General features: G+C 37.3%; 1 protein-coding gene across 1 annotated transcript; it reads right to left on the reverse strand.

Moving 5' to 3' along the window:
* Positions 1-2,491: 2,491 nt before the first annotated feature.
* Positions 2,492-8,012, reverse strand: LOC131052385 (disease resistance protein RPV1). The gene is made up of 6 exons (XM_057987027.2): positions 7,263-8,012; positions 6,053-7,148; positions 5,849-5,896; positions 5,482-5,724; positions 3,966-5,387; positions 2,492-3,675 (listed from the first exon to the last, which is right to left on the reverse strand). The coding sequence occupies exons 1-6, from the start codon at positions 7,883-7,885 to the stop codon at positions 3,220-3,222; spliced, it is 3,888 nt and encodes a 1,295-aa protein (XP_057843010.2). The 5' UTR covers positions 7,886-8,012; the 3' UTR covers positions 2,492-3,219.
* Between the last annotated feature and the right edge of the window lie 4,416 nt (positions 8,013-12,428).

The following is a 12,428-nucleotide window of genomic DNA, read 5'->3' on the forward strand; positions in this document are numbered from 1 at the left end:
ATTTCACCCAAGCCTGCTCTTCCACAATAGCTTGTTGTCCTTGTGTGAACCATGAGACCTTGTAGGGGCAAGGGTGAGGTAGTCTCCTCAACTTCAGTTTCTCCACCATCTCTAGAGACACAAAGTTCTCAGTTGAACTGGAATCTATTAGGACCTTGCAGACCTTTCCACCCACTTTGCAAGTGGTCTTGAATAAAGACTTCCTCTATGGGGGTTCTCTATTAGACATCTTCATAGTGGTTACTGCCCTTCTAATCATCAAAGCTTCACCTCTTTCAGGGTATCCATAGCTATCAGGGGTATTGACACTTTGGTATGTGTTTGTACTTGCCACACTTTGGCAGTCAGCTTCTAAAATCAAGTTACTTCTCCATTCTCCCTTAGAAGTAGTAGGTTTATCCGGCCATCTATTGGCCATGTGTCCTTCTTGATTGTAGTTATAACACCTGATTGGACCTCTACCTTGAGATCTCCCTCTAAATGGTGGTCTTCTTCCTCTGAAGTTACCTCTCTAATTGTATCCTCCATTGTTATTGGAACTAGTCTCTCCTTTAGTGCCTTCTTGACTGGTTTCAGTTTGATTTCCAAAACCATTTCCTTTACTTCTGAAAAAAATTTCTTCCACCCCTCTATTGTCTTCCTCTTCCTTTATTATTCTGCTCTTGTCTCCTTTTGATCTTCTCTTCCACCTTGATAGCAAGTTAATGACATCTACCAACGGTATCCGGGCTAAGAAGGTTCAATTCTTCTTGAATGTTGTACCTTAATCCATTCAGGGACTGAGCAACTTTCTCACTCTCTTCCTCCTTTGTTTTAGACTTCATGCATAGCCTTTGGAACTCCTCAGTATATGAGTTCACATCCATCTCCTTTTGCTTCAGATTTTATCTCTTCTTATGGAGTTGTATTTCATAGTCTTTGGGTACATAGGCCTCTTTGATCAAGGCAACCATCCTCTTCCAAGAAACAATCTTGGACTTATTGTCCTTCTCTCTTTCCTCTTGGACAAAGTTCCACCAAGTTAAGGCTGCTCCCTTCAACTTGGACTTAGAAATCTTCACCTTCTGGTTTCCCGGAATGTCTTCACACTCAAAGAAACTAGACAGGGAGTCTATCCAATCCATCACAACATCTGGTTCCATTTTTTCAGTGAAAGTTGGCAAGTCAATCATCTGCTCCATGGTTCTCCTCTCCATAGATTTGAGGGCATTAAGGAAGTGCCTCTGATCAAGAGGAATCGCCTCTTCCTCAGGCATAGGGATCTCATCCTTATCCCCTTCATCACCACTATGAGTGCCTCCATCTTCCTTCCCATCTACTCTGCCTCTCAAACTCTCTAGCTCCCTCTGCATTGCCATGCAATCAGTCGCCTACTCTCTCACAATCTTTGCCAAATCCATGTTGGTGATTGGTCCTCTAGGACTTCTTCTTGTCCCTCTGACATCTCTCAATCCTTTATCTCCTTACCAAAGTCGTTACTAGTTCTGATACCACTTGATGCAGAGCCCACCTTGCAACCTGCCAAACACCTCAAAATGTATGACACTTACCCCCTAAATCAATAATGGGATCCTATCAAGGTAAGGCTCTACAACTTTGGTTCAATCCTCTCACCATCTCCAAGACTTTTGCATATTCAATCAGGGGTATCTTGCTACAACACACTCCATGATACCTCTAAGGGTTACAAATCGATTGCATACCAATTTTGGGTCATACAAGACTCCCTAAGGTCAGACAAAACATCGGTTGCAAGGATACATGCCCATTTCTTAAGAAACTCACCCAATTAGGCCTAGTTGCTTGTAGCCCTATTTAGCGGGTAAAGAGACCTTAAGTTCAAATTTTCCCAAACACCATGGCAAATAAATTATGGATTCAAAAACCCTTGTGAAATTTATACAAGTCCCCAAAAGGAAGGGTCAGGTTCTAGAAAATAAAGGCCTTTGCCGGTAGGATGTTGAGTGTCCTAAAAGGGCTAATTAGGCCTCTTTTGTGAAGCAACTATGCTCAGATGAATGAATCGGCCAATTAAAATCCCATGGGTATGTTGGGAACCATAAATTAATAGGGATTCCAGGGTTACAGGCCTGGAACCATCGCCATTTGCACACAAGGTACTTTTGTTTGTTCAAGGCCTAGGTAGCCACATAGAGATGTCTACCTAGGGTCGCTCCAAACATTTCTCTCCCTTGCTCCTCCTACAAAACACTCTTGGAATCTTAGAATACATTGAGCATACTTTCCTTTCACCAAATCCCATGAGTTTCAGATTGGTAAAGTGCAAGATATGGCCATGGAGGAGGAAAAAACCAAGGAAACCCTAGTTTTCTGGGTACCTACAGTAAAACTTGAATATCAGGAGCAATACACACAATCAAGACTTCAAATCAAAACCAAAACAGAGTTAAATCTCCTCTCCAACCAATTCACATCATTGGGAATGGATCCCAATCCATACAGAACCATACCACGGACCAAAACTCCAGAATTGCAGGAAAAACTCAAAATTCTATTAGTTTGTAGGCATCAAAACTCTTCTCCGTACAATCACACCTTGGGAATTGGATCCACGAGGTGTATAAACTATTCCACAGTTGCTCCCAACCGAAAATCAAGAGGTTAGAGCCGTTGGAGGAGTTTCAAATTAACAAAATGCAAAAAGTGCTTAAAAGTTGCTCATGACAACTTTTTGACAACTTTTGCAAAAGTTGTCAAAATGTCATCTTTCGCCTCCTAGTGTCTTGAGTCAAGTTTAACCCCTCCTTAAACATCTTAAAACACTAAAACCAACACATTTGATCCCCTATTGTCCAAAAGTCCTAATTGGCTCATAGAAATGCCAAAATAGGAGTTTGGCTCACAAGATGGGGTTCATTATTACAAACACATAATGCATGATTGAAAACCTATACAAAACATTCTAAAGACATATTTAATGCCTTATCCTCCCTTCTCAGAGTTTGACTTGTCATCTTGGAGAGTTTGATGAGGTGCTCATGCACCACTAATCTTCACACAAAAGAACATTTCGTACAGTTTCTAAAATCCGTAAAACACAACAGAATTTTACTAACTAAATCTTCATGACCTACATCCCTATTACTCCCTATTACTGTTTTAGGTATATGATCCAAAGTATTCTCCCAAACCAACAAAACAGTTATCTTCTTTCCCTTTAATACTAGGATTCAGTTCACTTTTGCTTTGTCAGGAACATCACTTCTGTAAAATTGGCAGTAAGCTGCAGAAAGCCTCCAGTAGCATGTGCTCTTCCCCAGTCAGAAGCAAACATGTTTCCACTTCGTTCTCATCTTCCGACTGTCCTCGTTGGTCTATCTCGAACCCCTCTTCACGGAATTCATTTCCTCCCTTGAAAACACCTATCCATATCCATTTACCCTTATACATCTCCATTGCATAATTGTACGAATAACCTGATACCGAATAGCTCGTTATATACATTGTCAATTGTGAAGAAACACAATTAACAACAAAACATAGCATAAAGGCTTCGCCATTGGAGCAATGCTTCTGCAACAGTGATGCTCTTGAGTTAATTTTCAGGTGAGATGAGGAGTCGACAACAAAGAGTTTCGCAGAGAGTAAGAACTCTAGAAGTGATGCCGCATCAGGGACTGCCCGCGAACATATTTGTATTTCGTCAGGCCATTTCTGCAAATTTATAATGGACAAAGAGATGAAGTCTGAAATAGGATAATGTACATTATTTGGATCAGCCTAGCAACATATTAAGTTTAGACAATATCAATCAATTTTAAATGCACTTTTAAGATCAGCCTAGCAACAAGCAACATATTAAGTTTAGACAATATCAATCAATTTTAAATGCACTTTTAAGACTACAAATCAAAGTTTAATATGTGAGATTTAAACGATCCACATTAATTACTACCAAGATTCTAATCCGTTTTAAAAAAAAAAATCTTAAGAACTATTATTACCTTAAGCTTTTGAATGCAAGGTTCAATAGCCGATCCCTTGTTTGCTCTGAGTTGCAACCTTCTCAATTTCTGCATGTGCTCCAGACCTTCTAGACCGGGCTCGTCCCCGCAGGTATCTACTCTCAGGCTTTCTAATAATCTGCAATGTTCTAAACCTTCAATTTTCTCAACTTGGGTGCGATCACTTAGTTCAAATTCAATCAGAGAAGTTAATTGTGCAAAACTCGGAAGGTTCTTCAGCTTTTTACAACCTATCAATTTTATGGTCTTGACCTTCGTTGGCAGTACTTCGATCTCCGTTAAATGATAATTAAACCAGAGTTCGAGAGTCTCGAGGCTGGGACAACAGTCTTCTGAAATTGAAATCCTCCGCACCCCTGTTGCAGTTAGCTCTATCTGCTTCAGATTGCTCAAAGCAAAATGTAATGACGCCACCCCAAAATCCAAATCACTGATAGGGCACTCATATATCTTCAGTGTTCGAAGATTATTAAGTTGGGTAATTGATTTTGGCAGAGACTTCACTCCTAGGTAGTTCATGGTTAAATCCTCTAAGAGACTAAGACGCCCCACAGAGTCTGGTATAAATTGCAGTTCTAAACTCCCATCAATTGTAAGATGGGTCAATGACAACAAATCTCCAACAGAGCTTGGCAAAGATTCCACAGGACAATCATACATTTCAAAACTAGTCAGGGAGGACAAATTCCCTATAGAACTTGGCAAGATGTTGAGAAACTCACTTTTTATCACCATCTCTCGCAACTTGCTGAGTTGACCCAATTCAGTTGGTAGCTCCATTAAACTGGTATCTTTTAAATGCAGCTCTCTTAAGAGTGCCTGATTTGTGATATGACGAGGCAACTCTTCCAATTGCTTGCATCTGTCAAGGTTCAAAATCTCTAGCTTTCGGATATCTGCAAAGTCCTCCGAATTGAGTGTAATTTTTTCACATCCCTCTAATTTCAGACATTGGAGGAGTATCAGGTGCTTAAAGGACTCTGGCAACATCCTTAACTCGATGCAACCTGACAAATCTAGATGCTGCAGATTTCTCAGATCACCAAAGCTGCTGGGTAGTGATGATAACATTACACAGGAAGACAAATCTAGATGCCGCAGATTTGCCAGACCCCCAAAGCTGTTGGGTAGTGATGATAACATTTCGCAGGAAGAGAAGTCTAGGTGCCGCAGATTTCTCAGATCCCCAAAGCTGCTGGGTAGTGACGATAACATTGCACAGGAACTTAACTCCATGTGCTCAAGCGATTGGAGATTGCAAAATTCTTCTGGTAGACGTGTCACATCGCGGGGACGTGTGATTACCATCTTTTTCAAATGTTTGAGACATCCTATTGAATTTGGAAATCTTTGAAATTTACGGCATCCAGAAACAACCAATTCTCTTAACTCCACGGGAACCTACAACACATTTCCAAGTAGAGAAACATTAACATATAGCAACTATTAAAAAATTAGAAGCAAATTTATGACAGCTGAAACAGAGGATACTTACATCACCACCAGCCTCCCACAGTTCTTCTATACTAGAAGGACTGTGGAGTTCTAAAACCCTTAATTTTTTTATAGAAATCAGAGACCGAAGGTTTCTCTGCTCAAACCGGAACCAGCGAAGCCAGACCAGCTCTCTTGATACTTCACTGATTACTCTGTTGAAATAGCTTCCCTTAATTGCTAGAATTTTTAGCTCATCTAAAGACGGTAAGATTTGATCAACCTCGTTACTTGATCCTTCATCCTGAATGGGAACAACATAAAATGTTCAGAAAGAAATAAATGAAAAATGCAAACCCAAAAAATCCCAAAAACAATGAAAATTGCTAAATATTTTGAAATTAAACAGGGGACGCTGAAAAACTAACCCAAGGCCAACGTTTGGCACCGATTATTCCTCGAACACTGTTTTTTATCTGAAACAGGGGATTTAAAATAAATAAATAAAACAGAGAAAATCTATACTACAGAAGACATGTTGGAAACAAATCATATCCAGATGAAAAATGACCAGGTCCTAAAGGGGTCAGTATTAACCTCAAATTATTAATAACAGAGAGTATTAAACTCACCTCTGCCTTTTTGTCAACACTGATAATCTGCCCAGGTAACCACATTCTGTAAGGAGATTTTCGGCTTGAAATTTCTCTTCCTAAATCTCTTAAGTGATCATGCATGTCTATGCAATTTTCAATGTCAAGATCAACCAGACATTTGTTGAGGAGCATTTCCCAACTGTGCAGACCAGTCCACCCTGATCCATACCACACTTCAATTGCTAAACTGCTCTTTTCTCCAATGAAAAAACAAGCAATATCGAGGAATGCCTCTTTCTCTTCACAATCAAGAGCATCATAACTTACTTTGAGCCTCTCTTTGATATCTGTTGGCAATATTTTTGAGATCTTGTTCAGCTGAACCTCCCAATATTGATGGGAGTTCCCATATAACTGTGCTCCAAACACCTTAAGCGACAGAGGCAATCCATTGCATGCTCTCAAGAATTTTTTGACAATATCTTCAAATCCCTTCACTGGAACCGATTTCAAAAATGCATGCCAACAAAAAAGTTCTTCAGCATGAAATGGATCCAGTGGTTTCATCTTGTATATAGAGGAGATGCCCCAGGACTTAAGTGCTCTTTTTTCACGTGTAGTGACAATAATAAGACTACCCTTACATAGGCTGTCTTTAATGGGCACTAGAGCATCAAGTTGATCCACATGATCAACATCATCAAGGACAATGAACACCTTAACAGATCTCAAACGCCTTGCAAGAAATGCCTTCCCATCCTCTACATTGTCAAATTCTACAACCTTGACACCAAGGTCTTCGAGGAGTTTTATCTGCTTATTGTGTAGCATGCCTTTGGTCGCTGCATCTCGAACATCAGAGATAAAACTGGAGAGGAAACTGGATCTCTCCATTAACAGAGACCTTTTGTTATATAACTCTTTTGCAAGAGTGGTTTTCCCAGAACCACCCATGCCCCAAATTCCAACAATTTCTACAATGTCGTGACCCTGGTCAGATTGAAATGTATTCATTTCAAAGTCTTTTATTATTTCATTGAGACCGACTGGATATTTTGCAACTTCTAGTGGCACATTGTCTATCACTTTCAATAGAATATTGACAATATTCTTCAGCAACCTCTTTTCATCACTAAACGAGAAAAAAATTGAAAAAAAAAAAACAGAGCAGATGATTATGCCAAAGTTTCATACACAGAAAATGGAAAGAAAGCATATTTGTTAGGCCAAGGTGTTTAGTACTTACTCATTACTTTTTATGAGTTGACCTGTGTAAAATGAAACGTTGTAGAGAGCGTTTTTCCACCCTTCAAGCTGTTTCAAGCTGTATCTACCCTTCTTCGCATGCTCCTCAAAAGCCTTAACAAATTTTCCTTTCCCTTGCGCTACATATCTGAGATCAGTAGGTTCTATATGGTAGAAAATAGGAATTACTGGTATGCCAGTTTTAAGCATAATTGATAGTTCTGCCAAACACCAGGGCGATTCTGCGTAGCCCTTTGAAAAAATTGCTATGTGAAGCAAAGCATCACTGATTACTGCTTCTATTGCTTGAGGCAAGCAATTGCCATATTCCAAATCCTCTGAACCCAAGACTACTGTCATTCGCATGCCAGTGATAATGTCAGAGAGAGTGCTAGCAATCGTTTGTTTGACATCTGGACTATGATGATTAATGAACACATGGTAAGATGACTTTGGCATGACTGATGAGGCTATACCAGAAGCAGAGGAAGGTTGTGCCATTCCATCAAAAGAATCTGTCATTCCAACTGCTGAAGTAGAAGCCACAGAATTGGATTGAAGTGAGGAAGGTGGTGCCATTCCATCAAAAGAATCTGTCATTCCAACTGCTGAAGTAGAAGCCATGGAATTGGATTGAAGTTAGGAAGCGAAAGAAATTAAAGAAAAGCAATGGAAGTAGGTGTGGTATTGGGAAAGGTGATGCGTATCTAATTAATTGTCAGAGAAGAGGGTCTGCTATAAGGATGCTCTATTCTGGCTTCAAAATGACAGTACGGATTGATTAATATGAGTGTTAGTTACCTGTTTTACACCATCGATTTTGCAATTAACAGCTACGATTGACTAACCTGTCACTAACATGCTGTACGAAAGGTCTGTTTTGGAGCCAGAATAGCTTCAGCCTTGCTATAAAGATAAAATGTCATATTGATGATAAGAATTGACTAAACGGGTCGAATGAGTGGGCCGTGAATTGTGCAGGGAGCAGGAGCAGGTGAATTAAAAAAAGAACGACTTAATGAAGATAAAAATCAGATATTTTATGAAGTTGGAGACTTGTGTCACACTGAGGTCGAATGAGTGGCCGTGAATTGTGCAGGAAAAGTCGTGAGGAAGATTCGAGGAAGAGGAGGGAGCAGGAGCCGGTGAATAAAAAAATGAGCGACTCAATGAAGATAAAAACCAGATATTTTATGAAGTTGGAGACTTGTGTCACACGGAGGGCAAAAATACATACGTGAAAAGCAAAGTCTACTAATTCTGACCGAAAAATGTCCCTAAACCACCAGTGTTATGTGGTATTTGTTTTTATAGTGTCTCAGAAATATTACATTTATTGTAGTATTTGGCATCTATATTGATATTCTATGGTGATAATATATGTGTTGCATTTCGTTTTCTTATTATATAATATTAAATATTTTATAAAGAAAAAGATTTAGCAGTTGCCAACTTTAATTTTGAGTATTTTAAATTCTTATATGATATGTCAGGTTTTGATGATTTTTTCTATTCATTTGTGAAAAAAGAGCTTAAAGATATTGTTTCATCTTTTAGTAGTCATGAGTATTCATTTTGTGCATATAAGTCAAAGAGTGGTCATTTAAAATTGATACTCAACTAACCTACACAATTTTGCTATTGCTACATGTGGAGTTTCTAGTAAGATTTTTATTTTTGGGTAAGTTGTGGATATATATATAATGCATCAACCCTCTAATAGGGGTGCACCAAAAAATCATGCGAAAAAATTAAAAAAACTCTATCCCATAGACATCAGTGTACCATAGGTACATGCTTCATCCTTATTTTACTCTTTATTTGACGAACTCAGCAACATTAGATGTTGTTGATTTTGATAGTGGGGATTTTTTTCTCTTGACTTTTGTCCATTCTTGCTTAGAAGGAAGAAAGGATTCCTTTGAACAACTCTTAGAATTGCAGTCAATGGAGTTGCCCAAGGTGTTGGATAAACCTCTATTTTTGTTAATTTACTTAGGTAGTTGAGTCATCCACTGTGGATTTATCATTAGAAGTAGTCATACAATTGTGAACCTTAGAAGAATTTTCATCTACAAGAGCATGAGATATAATATTATGTGCACTCGAGGATTTCGTTCTCTTTGTAATGCTTGCCAAAATACCCTAGAGAAACTAACTAAACTAACCAACAGATGGAATTTTTTTTTAATAAAACATCTACTATTGCATCATATTAATCTACCATTACTCCTATGTATGAATTATAATACATCATGATTGCATAAACAACTTAGACATAACCATAATCATAGCAACATATATCACTCGTGGAAACAACATCATAACCATTATTATCTCAAAGCATACATATATCCATTCATTATTTCCCTAAGATATTCCAACATCACTACCTACTAGCAACAACACATTAACACATCCACCTCATGAAAGCAATAACATCCATTCCATTTAAGTTCTACTCAATTACTTTCTTCCTATCATGAGAATTATGAACTATCAAATGCATATCCTATCATATTTCCATTAACTCTCTAAGTTCATTTTAAAGCACCAAACCAAATATTCCTAGTTCTCTTATCCTTCTTCACTATCCATCTAACTTAATATGAATCCAAATAACACTACCTAACATATAAATGAATCTAATTCATTTATTTCCTCTGATAACATCATACTTTTAACCAAGGTAAACATATAATACAAGAACATATGCAAGTCTACACAACAAGTACTAGTTTACTTTCCAAGTAAGATTACTTGTAACAATATTATCTCATAATGTCATTTTCTTCAATAAGGATACATGTAGCTAACCATTTCAAATATTATTCCAATATAGACTTCAATCTCATCTAGTACATCTCATTCTAAAATCAACCTAATACAAGTCCTAATACATATGTTCACAAGACACTATTTACATAGACTTCTTTACTATTACATCTTTCTCGAGATACAAAACACATGATATCAATACCAATTAGATAGATTATTCTTTAAGATCCATCCACATGATGAGATAATATAAATTCATTTTCATGCACACAAGAATCCAATGAAGAACATCCCAATGGAAGAAGGCATCAAACCAGCCGACGATGTGGAACCAACTAGGAACCACCCCCCATTCTAAGAGATGACATGGGATTCCAACTCACACTCAAGACCTAGATTGACACCTAACAACTAAGGGAATCAACAAGACATCCACTAGATAACAACCATGAATAATGAATCAAATCACATCACAAGGCTAATCATACATCAATAAACTTCTAGAGGCATAATCAATAATAAGGGCATAAGGATCATGGACACATGTAGGGAAAGAGTGTCATCACATGCTATCCTCACAAAGAAGGGAATAATATATAAATATTAGGATCTCCACCTGGCACTACAATATCTCCACCCACACCCTTGGTAGACATGTGGAGCCATCTCAACTTATGAGAAATCAAGGGAGTTTGGCTTACTATCTCCACAATCTTCCCAAGCTCATCCTGAGTCTCTACTCAAGGCTATGAGGTGGGACACCAAAACCAATTTAATTATCTTGACTAGGTGAATCCTAATCACCCAAAACCACTAATCATTTATTGAGGTTATCACTTGCAATTACAAAGAAAAACACTTCATGTGATTCCTACACAAGTCTAGACTCTGAGGATCCTTACAAGAGATCTCTTAGTATCCTATTTCTCATGACCCCGATCCACACATGAAAGAGCCCACTCCCCCTTACCATGGACCAAGTCCTTAGGGTAAAACATAAATCACAACAACATCATAATAACATGATGAAGACTCAACATGAAAAGAATCCATTATCACAACATCATTGATATAAAGATGAAGCACAATATGAGCCATAAAGACAATATATATAAGCGAGAGCCTTCACCATGAAAAGCATAACAATACACAAGAGTAAGGCATGTATCCATAACCATAAAAAATCCTCAACAATGAATCACAGACCTCGTGATGGAGCTTACACAAATCATCCTCTACAACAAGGCACTCTACCCCTTGCTGGAGCTATAGCAACATATAAGCATAATCCTCAATGGAAAACTACAAACCATCTTATCAGAGCCAAAATCAACTATGAAATGATCAATGCAACATCAAATGAACTCTTTGATAATCCAAATCAATCACACAGATCATTTGGAAGACACTAGAAAACCTGAAAAGTGACCAAAATGGACAAAACTATCAAACTAGCTAGTGCAAGATAGTTTGATGCATTCATGGTGCATATTAGAGCATCCATGGTACAGATTTATGCATAAAAAAATTATTTTAGTGCATCCATACAGTCTTTTAGCATATCCATGTATTTCTATGGAGCATAGAACCCAAAATGCAAAAAATGACCCAAATAGATTGACGAAACTGCCTAGAATTGCTTATGGACTCACAAAATGAATAGAGGAAGATCCTAAAAGGTGTGGAAGGAAAAAATAAAGCCGAAGGAATTCTCAAAACAAAACTACAATATCTCTTAATAAAAAACAACACCATTTCCCAACACTTCCTTTACACAAACTTACTCAGAAGGACGCTAAACTTACATGGTAACACAAGAAGATGTAGAATAGCATGGTAAAATACAAAAATGACTACAAATCAATTAAAATCTTTCTAAAACCACCAAGAAGGGAAAAACACAAAACTCATAAAGAAAGATGCAGTATAGACACACTCGACAATACTCCATTTTCCAGAATTACACATACTATACCTACCATGCATAAATTTGAGGTAAGTATTATTTAATAATATTATTTACTTACCCCCACCAAAACAACCAATAAGATAAAAGGGTAGGTAACCTATATAATATATTTGATTATCCAAGTAATAACAAGATAAGAACATAATAAACATCAGTAATAAGAGAAATAATATCTCAAAACCAATCAATAAATAAATAAATTAAATAATAAAAGCCAACACAAAAAAAATCCAATTAAATAATTAATAAATTAACAATAATCAATGAATCAATAAATTAAATAAATCAAGCTCAATAATCACAAATCAAGCCAATACAAATAAATATTAAATAATCACCCAAATAATAATCAAATTATCAAATAAATCAACTATAGTATTAATACTATATAATCAAGTGGCAAATAAATATTAATCACAT

This window comes from Cryptomeria japonica, chromosome 9, assembly GCF_030272615.1.
Source record: "Cryptomeria japonica chromosome 9, Sugi_1.0, whole genome shotgun sequence".
Taxonomy (NCBI): Eukaryota; Viridiplantae; Streptophyta; class Pinopsida; order Cupressales; family Cupressaceae; genus Cryptomeria; species Cryptomeria japonica.

Excerpts from the sequence above, each read along its gene's own strand:
- LOC131052385 (XM_057987027.2), bottom strand. The coding sequence starts at position 7,885 with ATGGCTTCTACTTCAGCAGTTGGAATGACAGATTCTTTTGATGGAATG. Across the intron at positions 7,149-7,262 it reads CAACTCATAAAAAGTAATGA|TGATGAAAAGAGGTTGCTGA; the intron begins GTAAGTACTAAA and ends TTTCTCGTTTAG. Across the intron at positions 5,897-6,052 it reads GTGTTGACAAAAAGGCAGAG|ATAAAAAACAGTGTTCGAGG; the intron begins GTGAGTTTAATA and ends CCCCTGTTTCAG.